Raw genomic sequence first — 22,035 nt, forward strand, 5'->3', positions numbered from 1 at the left:
GAAGTAAACTTTGCAAATATCCTGCATCTTTAGAATATTAATACACAGGTGTCCATCTACCAGCTCTCTTCAACTAGCAAAGCTATGCCACAGACCTCACCCTGCCCTCTTCTCTCACCCACTATAAGCCAGAGACCATGACTCTGCCTGAAAAGTCACCCAGAATGCACCAGTGGTAGTCATTAAACAGAGCTGTCTGACAAGGAGAAACAATTCAGTCATTTAAACCAACCAACCTCCATGTGCCCTGAGGTGGCTGAAGTCTCCGAGTCTGGGAATGTGCTGGTTTTAACTGCTCTGATGGGTGTCCATCGCCAGTCTGACCTGTGGAAGGGCAGCGAACCACTCCCTGGACCCAGCCTCCCACGGCTGCTGCTGCTGGTTAACAGGGCAGAGCTGTGGGATGCCCCTCCCCTCATCCTCCAGGCCCGACCTGTGGCCTGGGGTCTTGCAGCTCGGCACCTGTTCGATGAAACCACCAGGAAGGCTGGATGCCCCATCAGTGATCACAGAGGTGAGGTGAATACATTGCTATTTCCACATTTTAGAGGAAATCCCAAACCCACTGTGCCCTGGCCATTTCTGGTGTCCCCAGCGCTGTTCAGATGGTCTAGAGCTGAGGACAGGAGAGGGGATGAAAGGGATACTAGTGGAAGATTCCAGGAACAGAGAAGAGCAGCAGAAGGGGAAGGGGGGAGGCTCAAACAGCTCTGAACCCGGTGCCTTAGACTCCTCTCCGTTAGCCCCTACTCTGTGGCTCAGAGGAGTTAAGTGACTCACCCATGAACCCACCCAGTTATTAAATGGCTACACTGGGCTTTGAAATGAGATCTGAGTCTTCAATCCATGCTTCTGTATTAGCTGAGGCTGCTTCAAGGAGGAAAAGAAATGGTGGTGGGTACTTCTCATCTCCTCCTCCTGCATCGCCAGAGCCAGCTCTGTGAACAAGGCAGATGGCACACGGAGATGCAGGGATGTGGGGATGCAGGGATGCGGGGAGAGGTTGGAAAGGGTGCGCAGAGGCGGTGTGGAGCAATGCATGTGCTATGGACCACATGAGGCCAGAAGCCACTGGCAGTGGGGCAGAGGCCGCCTCCTGGCTATTTGCCCCACTATCCGGAGTGCAGAGCCGCCTGGGGTCCTGGAGTTGCCTGGAGTGTGAAACAGTCACCTCCCAGTGGGCTGCAGGCCTCCCCATCTTTGGTGCTCATGCAGTAAGGCTCCTTCAGAGCTGCCGTGCTCAGGAGCTGTGGTCATCTAACATACTTTCAAGCACATTTTGCACAAGGCAAAAATGCAAACAGATTCCCTGCCTCCTTTGAGCATCACGAAAGTCCACGCTTTCCACATCATAAAGAGCAGCAGAGCTGTCTGCATTTCATGGAGTCATAAGCCAGAAGCGTCTTCTTCCGTGGGGTCCGGATTCTCATTACATCTCCTTACTGCCTGACCTAGGGTAGCCCAATAAATTGCTAACCATGCCCAGCTACATGATTTGTAGGGTCCAGTGCAAAAGGAAAATTCAGGCCCCCCCTGTTCAAAAGTTAGAATTTCCAGTAGTGAGGGCACCAAGATGGTGACCAAAGTTGTTGCTAACCTCACTCTCCCCCTTACAAGAAGAAAAACTAACATCTATTCAAGAGCAAGACACCGCTGAGAGTTCTGGAACATGGGGTGAGGCTGAGGTACCCTGCAGGTCAGAGAGCAAGACAGCCTCATTAGAAGGGAAGAGAAGAGGCTCCGTGGTGAGCACATGGCCCTCCCCAAGGCCGGTGCAGCCCCCATGGTGAGGCCTGACTCCCCCAGTGGGAAAGGGAACCTGGGGGGACAGCCAGCTGGGATGCCACCCCAGCACCACGGTTCGCTTTGCAGGGGCCCCTATGCTGAGCTCACACCATGGGGATGGCAGGGGACCTGGAGGCTCAGCCACCGGAAACCTGACTGGGATGGAGAGGCAGGGAGGGGCTTACGGCGACCAGCACAGGGATCTGGGCGGGCAGAGTTCCTACAAGCAGTGCCCCAGGAGTGTCCCAGACAGAGGCTTTGTTCAGCTGCCCAACCTAGTCTGGGCACCCTCAGACCTGGGACCTCAGTGGGGTGCAGATCTCTCTGCCTCATTTGAGGAGATTTGAATCCTAGAGCCCAGTCTGTCCACGCGCAGACAAGGGGCTGAGCCCCACCCCACCCAATGTGGAGTGTCTTCTGGTCCATGTGAACGGAAGGGCTGGCAACAGTCCTGAAGGCTGTGCAGCTGGGCAGCCCTTGAGGCGGGAGGCAGAGCCAGTCGTGTGCAAAGGCCAGTGGCCCCGTAGGCCGGGGAGCTTGGGCTGTGGGGCAGCTTCAGTTACGCACCAAAGAGCTTTACTGGCTTCAGAGCTGATTCTCTTTCTCCTTGGGCAGGGAGGCTGATCTGCAGCCCCAGGCGTCACTCGGTACAGCCCTCAGCCTGTCCGGCCGGGGACCCCAGCCAGAGCGGGAGGGAACCTGCACATTCAACAGCCCGAGCAGATTGCACAGCGTGGCTTCCCCCACATGCAGGGCAACCCCAGGGGTACCACCGGACCAGGGAGCTCAGGGCACACTCAGGCCTGATTCGGGCCTCCGAACGAGGGGCGCAGGCCCTGGGCCCTGGCCGGCTGCCTGCCCTGGCAGGGAAGCTAATTCTCAGCCCCGGCTATTACCAAATGCAGTACCCATCCCACCCACCTAGTGAGCCTGAGCTGGGAATCCAGCCAATCACGGGGCTCATCCTGCGGTCTCACGAGGGTAGGGAACCAAGCCAGAACCCCTATACCACGGTTCCCGGCCAGTGGCATGTGCCCATCCCTGTCCTCAGAGCGCACGCAGCTGCCCCCAAATAGGCAACAGCAGGCCTCGCCCGCCCAAGGGTGTTACCAGCAGACACACCCAGAAACCCAAACGAAGCTGACTGGTGAAGGGCTGTCTGTCAAAGCAAACCTGCCAAGTCTGGAAAAGGTGTTTAATTACACACATTCCAACGTAAGGAATTAAAGACCATGAAAAATCAGGTGGATGTTCGCTGAACCTATTTAGTCATCATATTACAATGTGTGTAAGTCACTCTGTATGCCTTATGCTTACACAGTGATGTATGTCAATTATTTTTCAATAAAACTGGAAGAATTATAGCATATTTGCTAAAGCATAAAAATTATGTTAATATCTTCAGTATATTTCTACTTAAGTCACCACATCCTATTTCCCTCTTCTTTTTATGTAAGCTGACATATAATAAAATAAATGTACAATTCAAAAAGGAAGAATGGGCTCTGGGCTCAAAAATAAATTAATTTTTTAAAAAAGAATGCCAAGATGGAGACAGCAGCACATTAAAGCAAGACCAGGCCTCTCTGAGCATGGGACCCCATGTGCCCACACATGCCGCAGACCCATGAAGCCAGGCCTTGCTCGCACACTCGAGGCAGGCCAGAGAAAAGCCTCAGGGCTGGAGGGCTGGACGCCCATCTCTTATTCAGGCAAAGGGACTTTCTGCTCAGGAAAGCAGAGGCTTATGTAAACCCAGGGCCTGTGCACACAGTCCCCTCTCCAGAATCAGAAGCCAGGACACCTCAGACTAGAAGGCATGACAATAATCTATCACCAGGTACAAGGCTGCAGCGCCAACCAAACATTCCACAGCAGACCTCCAAGTTCAATACCAATTCAACGCATATTTATTCAGTGCCAGCTTCATGCCAGGCACCATATTTGGGCCAAGGGTGCAGGGGACAGCAAGATGCCCACACGCTCACTTGATCTTCACCAGAGACCAAATAAGAAAATGAAAAGGAGTGACTGCAAATCTTCCACTGTTGGGGCTCTTGATTTCTAGCGTCCCTTGGAGACTTCTGAGGGCAGGTAGCAGACCTAATGGATATTTACCCACTAATTCATCTCTTCTCTTTTTCTTAAAAAAAAAATAAACTTTCAAAAATTCAATTTTGATTATCCCAAAATTTGCTTGTAAAAATCTAATAAGCATTCCAGATGTACTCATGTCCTATTGACCCCACTAATACCAGCTCCCCAGAGATGCTACCAACAGACCTTTTCCTTCGTAATAACAAACATATATAGACAGTCCCTCAGTATCTGCAGGGCCACGTTCTTTTTAACCTAAGGTATATCACATTGTATAAATAATTCTAAATCCTGCCTCTGCTCTTTAAAGTCAACAGCCTATGCTCTGCGTATGATCCTTGTCGTTACCTGGGCATTTGCTTCCTTCCTTTGAGCCACTACCTAGAATCCCATTGCTTGGATACAACATGGGCTCATTTGCTTACACGGGTAGACACATAGACAACTTGCGGATTTTCACTAATCAAACGGTGCTGAATTCCAACGCACATGTGCAAGTGTTTCTGTGAGCAGGTGTGGATGGTTCCTAGTCCATGCAGTTTAGTCTGACAAGATTCTGCAAAACTGACCTGTGGTGTGGTAGCACCAACAGAGCCCCATTGCCTCGCCAACATGTGATGTCACTGCCATTATCATCACCATAATCGTCACCATCGTCATCACCATGACTGCCACCATCACCATCGTCACCACCATCATCGTCATCAACACTGTCACCACCATTGTCATCATAGTCACCATCACCATCACCACCATCACCATCATCACAATCACCATCACCACCATCACTACCATCATCATCGTCACCACCATTATCGCCATCATCACTTTGCCAACTGGAAAGTAAAAATGGTTTTTCCCTGCTTTTTCTTTTCCTTGTTCGAGCATCTCGACATGAATTTTTATTGGGATATTTTGTGACTGATATGGAAGAGTTCTGTCTCTACTGTAGGACCTAGTCCTTTGTCTGCTGCCTGTATTGCAAATACTTTCTTAAACATTTCAGAATTGGAAGCATTCGCTTCACGAGTCTCTAGCCCCAGAGACTGGCACAAACCCAGACAAGGTTACCGACATGACTGCAGCTGGGGTCAGCAGCACAAACTCCAATTCGCTGCTTCCTTTTGGAAAATCCTCAGTGTCCCAGCTGATGTCCCAGCTCAGTACACTGGCTGATGATGCACAGGGACCAGCACAACCCCAGGGGACTTGGGACAGTAATCGTTACCAGGTTCAATTAACTGCTTTACAAAAGCAGGGTTCATCCTCTCTCGAGCCAGTGAACCCTGACGTGCAGACACTGCATTTAGAAGCACAGAATAAATTAGAAGCACATCTTCTCTGCCTCGTGGAACAATGGGCACAAGGACAGAGGCTGAATCAGGTTTTTTAAAGCTACGACTGAATTATAAAAACAAAAACAATGGATAAAACTGAGAGCTGATTCGTAGCCCTTCCGTGCAGTGGACTACCCACCCACTGTTAGAAGTGCGGGTGAGGGCATACCTCTTACCCAGTGCCCCTTGAACGTTCTCTCATCTGTGATCACCTGAAATTCACTGCCCCAAATATCTCACCATCCTAAAATGGGAAGTGACTAGGACAGCACGCTGCTCAGTGGCTTGAATCTCCTCTTCTCTTATGTATTCATTAAATCCTCATCACTCACCGGCCCCGGTTGCCAACCCTCACGACACGATACTCAGGCAGCAAGGAACAGTTCTCTCTCCCAGAACAGCAGATGCACCAACGGCTCCCCCCGTGCACCTGGGTGAACTCTCCCAATCCAGGGCCACAGTGGAAGAATATATGTCAGTCACATGACTCCCATCAGTAGACACTCCCAAGAGGCCCCTTAGGCCTTCCTTGTTCAAGAGTGGGTGTCACCTGGTCTACCTTCTTCCCACCTTTACTCTATTCAACAATAAGGTAAGAGGGTAAAAGGCAGAGGAAGAGCAGCGGGTCTGACTCCCTGTATCAGCCACCTCCACTGCGTTGAGGGCTGTCCACTTGTTGTTGCAAGTTTCAGGGAAACATTCTAGAAGCTTTTCCTTTACAGGTAGATTCAAGAAAATAATGAACATGTGAATGACGGAATGCTTAGGGCCTTGGTATGGAAATGCTGCAGACAATAGATGTTCGCACACACCACCACCAAGTTCACTGCGCGACCATCTCGCCAAAGGTGCCTCTCGCTTCACCTGAGAGCTGGGCCACCAGCTCCCCAGGAAGAACATCATGAGGTCTGGAAAGGGTAACTTCAGAAAATATAGGAACAATAGTATCAAATGACGCAAGAGGCAATGCTGTGACCCAGTGGAGCGAGAGAATAAACACAACACCTACCGGACTCAATCGAATTCAACCTGTACTTTTGATGGTCTATTTTCCAAAGTTATGACATTCCAATCACCCATCAGGACCAGATCAAAGACTAGGGAAATAAATATTCATAAACAGAGGCTGCACTGTGTAGAAAGCATAAAACTTAAGCACTGTTCATGCAATTAAAGCCAGTTAGCTTCTGATCCTAGATCCACCATATCCTTCCATGTGACTTTGGATAATTTATTTAACTTCTCTGAATGTTAGTTTTATCATTTATGAAGTGGGGGCGATAACAGTACCTACCCCAACAGGTTGGTGCGAGGACTACAGAGTCATAGCCACCAAAATACCTCACCCGACAGTCTATAAAGCTTAAGATCTTGATCTGAGTCAATATCCCAGAACTCCTCTCCAATGATATCCTGAGACAGGGTGGGGAAATGACTGAGAGTCACGGTAGAAGTTCGCACACACACCTGTAAAATCAGATTTAGGTGGCTCCACAGAGAGTTTTGCTGATTTTAACCTAATAGCTAATGTTTTCCCTGCAAGTAGAAGGAAACCAGCCCCAGACATCAGACATCTGTCTCTGCTAAGACATATCTAAGAGCACCAGTGTGCTCTTGGAAATCTAAACCGGAAGGGCATGCTTCCAGAACCACCTGCCCTACAGTTCAAGGTCATTTTTAATTCAAAAGGTCCCAGGAAAACTCGGCACACAGAGCTAAAAAGAGGTATAGAATATAATAAATGGCTGGCACTTAATAATGAAGACAGAATGCTTAAGGCAATTAGAGGGAGATTTCCTCTAATGCCACTAATGAAATTGGAGGAGAAATATAAAAATGTCCTGGCAGCAGTAGTCCCTTGTTTGTGTTTATCTTCTGACACATAAAGGAACATGTTTAAAACAATAACAAAACTAAACTGAGCAATTAGCCCCGTCCTCCAAAATTAGCTGACGAGCATGAGAGACATTGTCCATTTTTGTTTCCTCTGCCTGCCCAGTTAGGGGCCTTCGCTATCTGCTACCAGCACCCAGGCGTGTACAGACGGCTGGGATTCAGCCACTCTGTGGGCACGAAACACCCATGCCTGGCGCCCAGCCAGAGTCCCAGAGAGGCTTGACGGGGCTCCGGTTGTGAGCCCGGGCGGCCCTGCAAAGTCACTGCCAAGCTGCCAGCAGCATTGCCTTCCTTTTCCTCTTCAGCAAAGGATGCTTTTAACCCCCTTCCTAAGGGGCATCTCACTCTTGAGATGATCTTTCCTTTTTTCCCTTCAGTCACTCTGTCCTTCTTCAACTGTTAGAGTACCAGCTGTGCACCTGTGCCCCAGTCACAATGCTGACAAACAGGCGCGCCCCTGCCTCTCAGGGTTCCCTGTCCTCAGGGGAGGCAGAGGCTAAATACGCAATTCTAGATGTAATAAACTTGGGAGTATGTCAAGGGTGGTGGTCAAAGGCGTGATCACATCATGATCACGGTTTTCCTGAGCTGGGACCATCCTCTACACCAGACAGTGCGCTGACTACTAGATCAGTGAGCCCAGGGTAGCCTGACACCCTTACGGGGAGGATACCGTCACCCTGATTACACAGATTATGCAGTTGGTAGCCCCTCAAGAAATCTGCCCCTCAAGAAATCTGCCAAGGGGCTCACCACTCGGAAGGAAAGAAGGTCAGGATTCACACCGGTGTCTGTGCTCAAAAGACACTCTCTGACAGCTAATCATCTACCTCATCTAGAACATTAATCAGCAAACATAAGCGGCCGTAATAAATCGTCTTTATTTCCTTGTAATCAAAAAAGCATTGTGACCGGATAAAAGCTGTTTGCTGCCCATTGTACTCTTGACCTGGGTTTCAGGAAATCTTACTAGGATGCTGTAAATCCTTCTCCTGCTTTCCAGTCCTGCTCCCTTTAATCTGTATTTCAGCCAGTCTCACGTAGAATGAGATTACAAAAGGCTGGCCGACCTAGAAAAAATTTTTTTTCTTGGTGGTTGTATGTTCTCTGCCATCTAAAACCTTTTAGGAAGAAGGGTAATTATGAATACATTTATATGCACAACATAATCACTTCTACAGAAGTCAAAACAAAGGTTCAATTTGGTTCTGAATTTCTTTATACAATAAACTAAGGAACAAAGAAGTCATTTCAGTTCCGGAGTTAGGTTCTTAAAGTCACACAAATGCACACATACACGTCCCTCTGTATTATTCGTAAGGGCTATTGCACAGACGATAGATCCAATTGCCAAATGAGGAAGGGGCTCCCCAACGTGTACATTTTTATTAATACAAGTAAGCAATGATTAATCATTCTTAATAAATCATTATATCTTAAGAGATTTTTTGTTTGTTTTTTAGGTTTCTGGGTCAGAATTTACCATTGTAGAAAATTTATTTTCAAAGACTTTGATAGACCTCTCAATAACCCATGAAAACTTTCATCATAAATGTATTTCCCTATATTTTCCCCAATGCAAATTAAAGTTAGTGGAACTTATGGTTCTGTAAAGCAATGTCACTTATTGGTCTTTGAGGCCAACAGACTTGGGCACAGTACCTCCACTGTGGTAAAATTATAGGCCCAACACATGACCTCTCCATCTTCAGTTTCTCTGTATGTAAAACAGAGATAATAATAGTGTCTTTCTCACAGGATTGTGAGGAGAAAAATTAATGAAAGACTGTCTGTGAAGCAATTAAGCCACTGCTTGTACTTAATATATTTTTGATAATGGTGTCTATTATTATCATTATTACTATATTCTATTCATATTAAATACCCAGCAAAAGAAATGTCCTAAAATTATTATGAAAGTCATGTAATGAATAGTCATGAAAGACATTTTAATTTGAAGAATTAGGATTACCATACCAAAGGCTTTGTAAACTAACCTTAAAGTAGAAGGGATGAGAATTATTCATCTGTGTACATATCAGGGGCTTTATCAACAGGCTTAAATGAGATTAGAAATTTTCTGTTGAACTGTCTACTTTCTATATTGCCAGTAGGTTCAAGTTTTACTTTAGAAACAGTTGGTAAATCCTTAGACCAGAAGATCCTTGTTAACAAACCAACAACCTAAGGACATTCCTAGTGCTGCCAAAGAATTTGCTGGAAGATCCCAAGGTAATTCTTAGGGCCTGCCACTGACCTCTGCAGTCAGCTATCTTAATGAGAGACACTGAGGTTTCTGGAAATGTACTATGGGATCTGAATATAGAATTAACAGAGCCACTGAGTGTTATTCTAACACTATTGTAGATTTAAGACAACAGACCTGGTATCCCAAAATATCCCCTTTCCAAACTGGCTGATCACCACAATCACATTGTGTACATGAAAACAATAAAACTGAACTTTAAAAGTATTTGTTAATTGGAATGTTTAATGCATTTTGAATTGGTTGTGTTTTACTGTGCTTAAAATAAATTGTTTAAAACAAATGTGTTTTAAACAAATATTTCTTTAAAATAGATATTTCCAACTTTGAGAAAGCCCAAGAGTTAATCACAAAAGAACCAATGATTTTGGTAAGAAAGAAAGTGATTTCTAAAGCAATAATTCAGACTTCTATACCCACTATTACCTACAAATTGAAATATACACAGTCATGGTAGAAAAAAGCATGTTGTAGCAAGAAAGACTAGGAGAAGGGGAATACATGGGGTTTTACCAGATAGTTTGTAATTAATAAAATTAAAGATAAAAGACCCAGAGTTTCTAAACACAAAGAGAGGGTCATTAATATGAAAATATTGCTGAAGCAAATAAAAGATAATTCTGGAAGGAACAAATACTGCCATTTTTCCCTTCTGTACTATAAAATGACTGAACAAAACCAAATCATCATTGCTATAAAGTTGCACTTTTTATCTTTAAATTTGTTCATACTAATACCTTTATCTGAATTTAGAACAGAGGATGATACTAATATAATTAAGCTGTAGAAATTAAAATATTTTAAGAAACAGTGTTCATAATTCAAGATTATATAACAAAAATGCATTTTTCTCTTTTAGATGAAAGATGGCCTTGTGTGGTTCTTTGGGAGCAAAGAAGTCAATGTTGTATTCACTGCTTATTTGATGTGAGAAGGCAAAAGATAACATCAGTGGAGGCTGCCCTGTATGTTGTATCATTTTTACCTCTTCGTCTCTTTAATAACTGCTTCCCAATTACCAATTTAACTAGACTCAATAAATTTCGTGATTTTAGAACATCTGCTACATGGGTGAAACTAAGTTACACTGAGGAATTTATAAAAATCAAAGATATAATGTCTGGCATACAACAAAAAATTACTAGACATGTGAAGAAGCTAAAAACAAAGTGACTTCAAAAGAAAAAAGGAGTCGACAGAAACAGAAATGACCCAGATGCTGGAATTAGCAGAGAAGGCATTTGAAACAGCTATTATAGTATGTTTGATGACCTAAAAGAAAACATGAATATAACTGGTGCATAGACAGGAAATTTCAGCAGGAAATAGAAAGTATAAAAAAGATTTAATGAAAATGCTAGAACTAAAACTACAATATATAAAATAAAATATTCACTGGTTAGTTTAATAGCAGATTAGACTACAAAAGAAAGGGTAAGTGAACTTAGAGACCAATCAAGGAATGTAGAGAGAATGGGACAGGTAACATTTTGAATAAATAAATGTTAAAAACATTTTCAAAGATGGTGAGACTATGCAAAGTCTCAGCAAACTTCAAGCAGAATAAACACAAAGAAAATCACATCTAGGAACACCCTTAGTTTATCAGACTTTATAGTATACCAAAAATCAAAGATAAGGAGAAAAGTCTTGAAAGTAGCAGAGAAAAATTACTCATTGCATTCACAGGAGCAAAGATAACAATGATGGTTGACATTTCATCAGAAACATTAAAGATCAGAACAGAATGGGACTGTATCTTTAAAGTGATAAAAAAAAACTATCAAGTAAAAATTCTTTATCCAGCAAAATTATCCTTCAAAAGTGTGGGTGAAAGAAATATATTTTTAGATGAACAAAAGCTGAGAAAAATTGTTGCTACCAGCCCTGGAATGAAAAAAAAATACTACCTGTAAGAGGTTCTTCAGGTTGAACTGAAATAAGAGATGGAAACTCAAATCTGTAGGAAGACATAAAGAGTGCCAGAAATGGTAAACGGTGAAACCACTGTTATAAGGTTCTTATTTCAGGTGAAATGGTACTTCACACACTCAGTTGAGTCTAGATACACTTCACACCTAAATTAAGGATGCTTTTTGTATTCTTTAAAGAAACAACTACAAAAAAAATAGTTTAAAAACTTTCCTGGGAAATCAGGGTCACATTTCAGTTTGTGGAAGTCCCTAGAACAGAGCCTAACAGGTACTGACTTCTGGATAAATGTTAAATTAAGCAAGAAGTAGACACATATGAATAAAATTAACAGGATAGGAAGTTATAAGCTTCATAAAAGAGGCAAAACTAAAGTATCATTAGAGTTCAGAGGTAGGAAAGATTATGGAAGCAGATAAAATAATTTTAATTTCACGCTTAAGAAAAATAAAGATATTGTGGGTTTCTTGCATTTGGGGAGGTTTCTCCTAGCTGCAGTGGAGATACACTTAGAATATCCACTCAGTCAAAACTTACCCTTCAGGTATTTGCTCCAAGGCCCCTTGAACCCCCAGACTAGGTGAGGTCTCCTTGTCAGGCACTGTGATAATACCCTGCACTTCTCCTTCATTGACCATGATTGAAATTTAATAATTATGTCATCATGCCTTTGATGTCTGTCACCCCTGTTAGATGGTGAGCTCCATAAGAACAAAGACGGCCTTTGTGTGGTGCACGGTCATGTCCACAGCACAGTGCCCGACTCACTGGAGCCACTGATAACTATTGAGTGAATCATGGTGCATGAGAGATGGCTGAGAGCTTAGAAATAACCTAGATGTTACAAGTGCATCTTCTCACGGATGAGCAAAGATGCCACAGCAGCAGATTTTTGAGCCTGTTAATGATCCAGCTGGGACTAGATCTATCAGGACCTAAATGTCCAGCCCTCCAGGGTAAGCCCTCTCTCTTGGATCAAGCAGAGGCTTCCCCTGCCACCCCTTCTTCCACTCACATGACCAAAAGTCAGGCTAGTGAGAATAACATGTGACCACCAAACAACTGATTCACACAGGTTCAATGACATCGCAATGGCCTTTAGAAAAGTTATACTGTTCTAGCCAAACAAAAATGATAGTTCATGTGCAGAGAGTTTGTGTGTGCATGTAACAACTGAGCAATGACTGATATTAAAATGCTCACACTTACCAATTCCTTGAAAACTATGTATAAACCCGTCTAGTGAGTAAATGATATGTGGTGAGTCCTAAGTAGGTAATGTCTAATACAAGATCTTAAAGTGAAGAAAACTAATTGTCACATCCCTGCCAAGCTGATAAAAAGAAAAAAAAGGAAAATAATAAGTCCTATTCTCATAAATTACATCAGAAAAAAAGGGATTTATTTTAATACAACGAGTGTAAAAATGTCCTTGTCTTTTCATTTATTTCTCCCGTAGGTGTGACCTTATTTTTCTTGTTTACTGCACAAAAGTCAATTTTTTACCTCTTTGGAAAAACACTAATTCTGGGGCTTGGGTCTTCTGTGCTCCAACACCCTCCCTTGGCAAGAAGCTCAACACTTGATTCAGTCAAAGGGACAAGGACGGGTGGATTGACAGCAATACAAGAAAACCCCATGTGTTCAGCAATTTCCTCCACTCAGGAAGTGTCTCTACCAACAGCGTCCTTTGTTCTTGCTCACAATATACCATTCTTCCCCAGGCAAAGCCTCACTTGCCAGAAGGGAAATGTCAGGGTAAGGACAGCTCCGAGCTGCTCTCTGCCCCTCCATATCCTTTCTAATCTGTCAAAGGCTTGCTTCTCCCAGTAGATGGTGTTATAGACATCCTAACACTGATGCTAGGGCTCCGGAGTGTCTCCTCTCCTCCCCTGAGTCTCCAACACAGACCTGCCACTGTGATGGGCCGCGGCCAAGAGGTAGGGGAGGCCGCTCCTGCCAGCATCCTAGGCCACCCCATTAGCAGCCTTTGCACCCTTCCATTCCAAACCCTTCACCCCAACTCTGAAATCAGGGCCCTGTGTTTGCCAGAGAGGCAACCGCAGCTTGGTGAGAACAAAGAGGGGTCATTCAGGGCACTCTGCACCCCCACATACACACCAGTCCTTTCCAGTCTCACACTTTTGTTATCCCTCTGAATTTAACCAGGCTTTTTTTCCCCTTATACTTACAAAACAACAAAGAAAATTATTATAGAAAACTTTGTAATGGAAAAGCCTTTTACAGGATGCACCATTCAAAAGCACAGTTCTCTCTTTTTTCCATTATGCACCAGCTCTGTACAATTGACACTTATTTGAAAGAGCTTTCAAAGAAAATACGCTTGTGTTCCAAAGATAAGCAGGTTTTTAGTAAACTGTCAAAAATATTTTTTTCTTCTTCTTCGCTGTCGGTGGAGAAACCCAAGAAGAAAGACCAAGTAAGGGAAGGCGCTCCATGAGCTTCGCTCCACGTGCAGACCTAGTGTTCTGGCCATTCTCCAATGGCTAAGACAATGGGGCTAGGGCCGCCCCAGCTTACACATCCCAACCCCGAGTTAGGTTTGGTCATCAAAATAATGAAGGTGAAACCCTAAAATAATCACATTAACCACAATTAAACTGTTTTCTTGATAATTAGCAATTTCTTATGTGCTTTAGATTAAAAACCTATGTTGACTCAAAGCAGAAAATTTTTTAAATGGAAGATGCCATTTTAATAAGGCCTCTGTTTACATCAATTAAAATGGAAGACGGCCCTAGTAGAGGTATCAGGGAATAAAGAACAAAGCCCAGAGAAGGCCCGTCTAGAGCCCAGAGGCCACCATAAGGGGGACAAGCCCCAGGGCCGAACTGACATGTGTTGACAGGCAAACCCTCCAGCCAATGCAGACCGGGCGGCCCTGGCCCCACTGCAGGAGGCGGCCCTGGGCATGCTTCCACGGGCTGCCTGCCCTACGCAGCCTGTGTTTTGCCTCTTACCCCAACACAGAACTAACAATCTTATGCCACATTTAAGGACCTTACAGGGGGACCACCGTGTCAAGGCCATAAGCCCAGGAGGAAAATGTTAAAGCCTCTGAGCAACTGTAAGAGGAAATAGAAATGGAAAATAAAATCCTGGCAATAAAGGAAACATGATTCTCTTTGGGTAACTTTTGATGATTCTAGCAGTGAAAAGCCAAGTCTTTGCTCTGAAAGCAGCGAACGCGACGATGACACTGACAGTCCAGCCTTAGGTGAACGGGAGGCAGACCCGTCACCCGTCCTCTATTTGGGAACATGGCACGAAGACGATATAACTTGAAGCCACACAGTGAAGGAAGTTTCAAAAAACATCTTTTTTCTGTAGAAAACAGACTCCCAGCTTCCCGCATCTTCTGAGCTAATAGCATGGGGACCTCCCTGGCATTATTTCACTGCGAACAGATGGTAGTCTGAAATTTCTCTGATAAAAACAATCCACCGGCAGGGGTTGCCGAGAGGTCAGCGAAAACCCAGATTAACAATTGATCAGCTCTAATGGACCGTTGTAGCAATAAACGCTGAGCCCACACCCAGACCTGCTACGCCAGGAACGGTCCCGCGGCTGACGCCCGAGCTGTTCACAGACTTGCACACTCACTAGCACTGAAGATCTGCAGCTTGGAAACCTTCCCCTGAGCAGACACGCTCCTGCGTACACTTCTGCTTTTCTCAAGGGTCCCCCCTCTCTTACGGATTTCCACAAAAGCACACCCAGAGATGTCCCCCAAGTCTGAGGTCCACAGAGTAAAATGACACTCTAACATTGACCGATTATTTCAACATCTACTCTTGTGTTCAGAGCACAACTATATAGCCTCTGCTATTTCTCTTCTGCTCATACCAAACGTGACTGGGCAGGAAAATGTGGGCTGCCCTTCTCTGTTCCCAAGAGAACAAAAACTATACCCGTCTGGAGACTCATGTTCCCTTTGGAGAGACATGCTGATGCTGTGTTCCTGTTCACGGCACCATGTCGGACGAGGAAATCAGCTGCACCAGGACTTTATTGTAAAGCTTCAATAATAGGAAGCAAGTAGAAACACTCTTAGAAGATAGCAATAGTTTCAGATGGACAAAAAGAGCAGCTCTAGGTTAGCTGAGCTGAACCCCAGAACATTCTTTCTCTGTGCAAAGATACATAATCCCCTGAAGTCCAGTAAGTCATGCCCTCCCTTGCCCACCTGCCTTTTCCAGACAACTGATCTCAGAATAAAACTGACTACATGAGCCATAAACACCAGATTTTCCCAAACAGCCCTGACTTCCTTTTTCATTCTACAAAGTCGCTCCTTCCTGTGGGCCTAACAGGTCCAAATGCTTGTTTGCTCCAGAAGAACTCGAGACCAAGGACATTCTCTTACATAAGCACAGTACAAGGGTCAAAATCAAGAAATTCGACACTGATACAATAGTATTACCTGATGCACAGTCCATATTCAAATCTTTGTGTGCCATGATCAGATATAAGATCCACTACAAGAACCTTAGTAAGCAGATATTTGTATACCATGTCTGTGAATGATTTAATTTAATACAAAATTAACAGTCCATTATTCAAGGTTAGATCCATCACAACATTGCTTCTGACACTTCAAATGCGGCCAGGAAAGTGGGATTTGGATATATTCTGCTATCTTATCAGTTTACCATTAAGAGTTATGGAGATTATTGTCAGTTGACTGATTAACTCCAGAAATCCAGTTACACACTTGTGAGCGTGTGTCACCACTTACTGTAACTTGTCACAATGGTCAATGGGTGGGGATACCTACTCTTTCTTGTCAAGAAATAGGTACATTTACTTCAACTCTGTACCAATCTCTCAAAAGTCTTTCTCTCCCAACCACTGAGACTTGGTATCGCCGCTATACCTAGGATTTCTCCTGTGGCGGCAAACACATAAAACAGTTTAACTCAAACTATGATGGGTTACCTGCAAGTCAGCATCAAATTCATGTTTCAGGTGGGCTTCCTCTGCAGCTTCTACAAGACGCTGAAAAGACAGAAAGCAACACAAGGATCAGAAGTGTGATCTTTCAAGAATATAGAAAGAATGACGCTACTCCATTGCCCAAAAATGACAGATTATACAATGGCATGTGTACGGAGACCTGGCGTCTGTGTTTTCCCCAAAACTGAAAATAACAACATCAGTGTCAAGATCTGATTTTTGCCTTCACATTCACCTATAGTTCCCCCAATAAACATTTGTCATTAGACGTGTATAAATGCTCACGTGTGCTGCATCCATTTTCATAACAATTCAAAGATACTGGTCCCCGAGGCCATATTTGGATGCCAAAACCTACCTAGAAAAGTATATTCCTTGGGTATAGAAGGCCCTAAGTCAAAATTTATTGAATCGAATTGAGTCCAACTCTAAGTGGGATACTTTCTTCCCCAATGGTTTGGAAATGATGACTTATTTAATTCCCTCAATCATTCAAGGTCAATTCTTTCTGCACCTAGTTCTAGTATGTAATTATCAGGTGAGTTATTTGAATTTTATGGTGCACCTATGCCATCTTGACAATCTGCATCCCAATAAAAAATATCACTGAGATTAAGTCAATGAGCAATACCCATAAATACACAGCAATTGTTATTCTTTGCCAATTAAATTCAACCAATCATATTCTTATGAAAATGACTTCATGAAATTCCATTTAAAGACAATTGGTCAACTGTAGAAATCATTTTTACTTTAATTTGAATTTTCCAACAATAAGTTATTTACCACCATGAAAATGTAGGCTACAGGTAACTAGAGAAAACTCACCCAGTGAGGTAACATTTCACTGAAATTTCACCAAACCAAAAGGAAAACCTTTAGGATACAAGTAAAAATTCAGCCATTTCTATTTTTCCTTTGGTCACTCTTGCAGCTTATGCTGTCGGCAACTTGCTTTTTCTTGACATAATACAGACCTGAGTTTAATAAGCTGTGTTTGAAAATTTAGGACATTGGTGTTGATATCTAAATGATCACAAATCAACAGGAAAATGTTCCACGGACAATTATTTAATTGGACATGGAAATGAAGAGACTGAAAAATAGTCGGGTTACACTGGGCACCAGTATTGCCCACAAAACCCTTTCTCACTCCACGGGACATACAGAGAAAGAGACAGGCCAGGCAGAGACAATGCTGCCCGCAGACAGGAATCTGGGAGGGGTGGCAAACCTGGCTCCCCTTTTTCCTTCAGATGGTAAAGGAAGGGGTTTTTCCTTCTCTGGTCAATCAAAGAACAGGTCCCAGGAGAAATTACAGGGCGGAAGCCAGAAGACCCAGTTCTAACGCGGCCTAACTGAACTGTCATCCACCACGCTGTGAGATGCTGGGTGGGCCTTCCCCTCCCTGGCCTTCCTGTCCTCACCCCAAACACAGGAAGAGGCGGTTCTCAAAGTGTAGCACCCATGTCACCTGAGAACTTGTGAGAAATGCACATTTGCAGGCCCCACCCCCGTCTGGCCGAATCAGAGAAAAAGAAAAAGAAAGAGAGACACTATCTATATAGATTGGATGTGATCACCCCAAGCTTTCATCAGATCACGGTCTTTTTGGAATCATCGTGGTCGAGGAAGCTTGCCTGCCTCCTGGGGTCACATGACACAATCTGCAAATATATCCATGTGGACCTTGACAGACGAGTGACAGGCAGTGACACAAGAAATTGGTGTGTTGTGAGGGTTTTACTCTCTTAATCTTTGAAACAGATTTGGAATTGTGATACTTGTCTCGTGAGATCATTTACATATTGAGCTCTATAGATTGTGTACAAACATGAAGCATGTGTGAACCCTTTACATTATCTAAAAAAGCCATGCATTTTATTTCTTTAATACATAGAAGTTGTTTTTCAATAATGTCTAAGCACTGAGAGTCCACAGGAGAAATGTCCATGAAATGTACAAATGATCAAAAGGTAAAAACAAAATAAAATTCCACAAGGTCAAAGACAGATAATATTTTAAAAAGTGAAGAATTGAAAATGAAAAAACAAAACAAAAAAGTAGGATAACACCAACAACTCAGAGAAGATGGAAATAGTGGGCAACTTGAAATTATGAAAGAGCACAGCATGAAATGCATTTCTTATATAAAAGTATTCATTTACCTTTCTGTGTACGTATATAAGTATATATCTTACATACCACACGATATATTCATATATAACATGACATGAAACATTTTAACCACAAACACTGCAATACAAGACACGGAACATAGAAGGTAACACACTGTTCTCTGTGTGGAGCAGCGAGGACTCCGCTGGAGAGTTTTCATGTTCATTTTCAAATTAAATTGGCAGCATGCCTTTTTTTTTTTTTTTTTAGCTTACCTCACACATTTGTTTCCATGAAGATATGTTCCCTTCATGCTCACTACAAAGCTTGAGGAAACAGGTTTAAAAAAAATAGTCAACTGGTAGCTATACATATTAGTTGTCTCATATGAAGCAAATAATATATAACTTTGGAACAGGACTCTTTGAAAGGACACACCCTTCATGCAGCCAGCCACACGGTTATCCCAATCTGCTCCCCAATGCCAAGGAAGACAGGCCTACATTACCCGGGAGGACTCCAGGCAGGGAGGGGGGAGTACCTCAAGGACAAGCTCAGCTATTATGCACAACAGTGATGAGCAAGGGCACATGCAGAACCATGCACCTTTTGGAAAGAACAAAGGATAGTTGATCTTTCTTCTGAAACATTGTTATAAAGGTAAGTGAGATAAGAGAAATGTTCAGGGGGAAATCACGTGCCATAAATTTACCTAAAACATAGTCCTGGGGACAGGAGTTCCTGCTGTTAATAAAATAAAAATGAATTGAATCATCATTTACCAAATTCAAGACCCTTCAACTTCCAACTCTGATGCTTTCCAGTAGAAAATAGCCTATATAATGTCTCTTTCCTGAACAAATATCCTTATCATCTAAGTCAAATTAAGTAGGCTTTAAAAAGAAGTTTGATTACCATTTGCAGGTATGAAGAGTCCATTTAAATTTGCTCATATTTTACTTATTATATAAGGAACTGCCTCTGAGCCTGAGGAAAACTGTTGCTCTATTGTATCTATTAGAAAGGCAGTGTTCTTTTAATAATAATGAGTTAATTTTCTCTTGTATGAATTCCCCTTTTGTATCTGCAGATGGGATTACAGAATTGTGAATGTGGTTTTTAATTAAAACTGAACACTGGAAATAAAAATGGCTTTGAAGACTAGTATTCAAAACAAAGCTTTGAGTTAAGGGAAAATAGACTCTACAGATTTCCTCCCCTTTTAATGCCAAAGCATTCCCTTACTCAAGAAAAATGACAACAACTGGAATATACATCCTGGCTTTGGAACAAAGCGCCTACAAGTTAAGCTATAACTCATGAACTGATGCACATTCCCCTGACTTTTCATATTTCTAAATAAGTCTTCTCTTTTAGTGGAATAAATACAAACAAAAGCTATATTGATTAATACGAAATGCTAGCAGCCATAGGCCACGGGTAAAATTCACAGGTGTGGTAAAAGGAGAACTGCCAACAGGAGAGTGGCTGTTGGAGCATTTCATTCAAAATCACATCTTATTTCTTGTTACACTGACCCCACATACAATCTGCACAATGCTGCCGACCACACGCTCTCCCATCTCCTCCCCAAAGCACTTAAATCAAGACTAGGGTTGAAGACATCAGAGGTCAAACTTTCTGTCATGCTCCAGGAAAGGGAAAATGGGACACAAGTCAAAGTAAAGATTGGATCAGAAGAAGAAAATGACTTTTTTGTTCTATCTGTATTTCATTTTGTTTGTTTGTTTCTGGTCATTTTGGCTTCACAGGAAAAAAGATAGAAATGTGCACCACGAAAGGGGCAGGTTAATGGAAAATGTGATTCTACAACCAAAGTAACTTACTACTGGACCCCTACTGATTCTATTGGAGTGAACAAATTATGTACAAATGAAAAGAACATTTAAATAAAAAATCCTTAAAATGGGTCAGTGGGGGAGGGAACAATCATGGCCAGAAATCCTTAAAGCAAAACAGAAATATGAAAACCATATGGAGCAGCAAAGAAAGAAGTTATTTTTATTTCTCATGTTAAAGCTAAAAAGCTTTGCCTTGTAAATGGTGTTACAATAGGACTTTGGAATTTAACAAAGATTTCAAAGCACTTAATATGTTTAGTGGTTTTCATTTAACATTTTGCAACAACACATTTAATACTCATACCAGGATTTTTATTGCCATTTTTCTCTGCAATGAATACATGATTCTTTCATAAGGTTTACGCTCAACTGAGGGGAGTCTAAGAAAAAAAATCCATAATCATTAACATGGATTTCGGCTTCACTGGCGACTGACTTCAAGCCATTATTGAATTGTCAATAATACCAGAGTTGAGGTACCATGAATCTTCCTTCAAATAAGCAACAGCTAAGCTTAGTGTAGAAAAGGGGCCACCCTCGGTGGCCAAGAAGTGATCATAACTTCACCAACATGACACAGTTCCTCATTTACTTACACTAGATTCAGCGGGTCTTGTTTTCGGGGCCGGAGTTGTGGTGAGGAGTGCCACCTCCTGCCGATCGGTGGGCACCCAGGGTTAATGCCATCCTGGCCTGGTGTCCTAGGGGGGCTTGAACTTGACACGCTGACCAGCTGCAGCCATGCGGATAGAGGAAACCCAAGTCCCCTCTACATTTCAAACTCAACCGACCCCAGAAATAAAATGAAAACTCTCTATCCTCATTAAATGCTGTCAGCACATGAAAAGATGTCTCTGGGAATCTGGACAAAATGAAATTGATTTGGTTCCAGGACTAATTTTAAACACCTCTTCTCTTGCATGAAGGGTCAGAAACCAACGATTTAAAAACCATGAAGCTGGAAAGAACAAAAGTAAGATGTTCGCATTTACATTTTCATCCCTTCCCTTCTGTTCTCATGATAGAGTTCTTAGCACTGTGGAATGTGTACATTAATCTTTGCCGCCTTTGTAACTAAAGTAATCGGATGACCATTTGCCAACGGGTACCACCAGTGAGCCACAAAACAACAGGAGGTGGTTTGCAGAGGACCAGGGACAGGCACAAGGAAAAGCCACATAAAGGGACAAGTGACCGAGAATGCTGCCGGCAGGCTAGGAAGCTTCCCCCAAGTGACTTTAAAGCTGCCCCCTCATGGAGAAGAGGGGTCCCAGAAGGAAAGGTGCCAAGTGCTTCAGCTCATGGAACATTGCAAACAAAGCTTAGAGGCAAGAAAATGCTAGAAACAGAGCTCAGAGCCAACCCAGCGACCACATCGATGGATGACCATCAGGCAGTAAACCTGGGGCCAAAGAAATCACCTGGCGAGATGGACACACTAAGACAAGAGGAGCCAAGGCATCTTTCCCTCCCACCCTGAGAGGCTGGGACTGCAGCTAGACCCATGACTGAGAGCTTCCTAATGTTCAGTACCCCTTATCGATCCAACTGTTTCTCCTTTTCAATTCCAACAGAAATGGCACATAAGTCACCGACAATCAAGATGATTGCCTGTTTAGAGAAAAGCATCTTTTAAGGAGTCTTCATTATTTCTTTGTTCCTGTAGAAGAAATAAGCTTTGTTGCACACGAACGAACATTTTATATAAAATGACCTTCTGCCTGCAAGCTGCAAAGATTTCTTCTGCTGTAAAAATGGCAAACAT

The 22,035-nt window shown here is 43.2% G+C and overlaps 1 protein-coding gene across 1 annotated transcript in view; it reads right to left on the reverse strand.

The window, feature by feature from the left end:
- Positions 1 to 22,035, reverse strand: part of CACNA2D3 (calcium voltage-gated channel auxiliary subunit alpha2delta 3) — a 717,352-nt gene that overhangs the window by 474,847 nt on the left and 220,470 nt on the right. Inside the window, exon 4 of the mRNA XM_036878109.2 lies at positions 16,273 to 16,332. Coding sequence (XP_036734004.2) covers positions 16,273 to 16,332 — 60 coding nt within the window. The remainder of the gene's footprint in view (positions 1 to 16,272; positions 16,333 to 22,035) is intronic.

The sequence above is a fragment of the Manis pentadactyla genome, chromosome 1, assembly GCF_030020395.1.
Source record: "Manis pentadactyla isolate mManPen7 chromosome 1, mManPen7.hap1, whole genome shotgun sequence".
Taxonomy (NCBI): Eukaryota; Metazoa; Chordata; class Mammalia; order Pholidota; family Manidae; genus Manis; species Manis pentadactyla.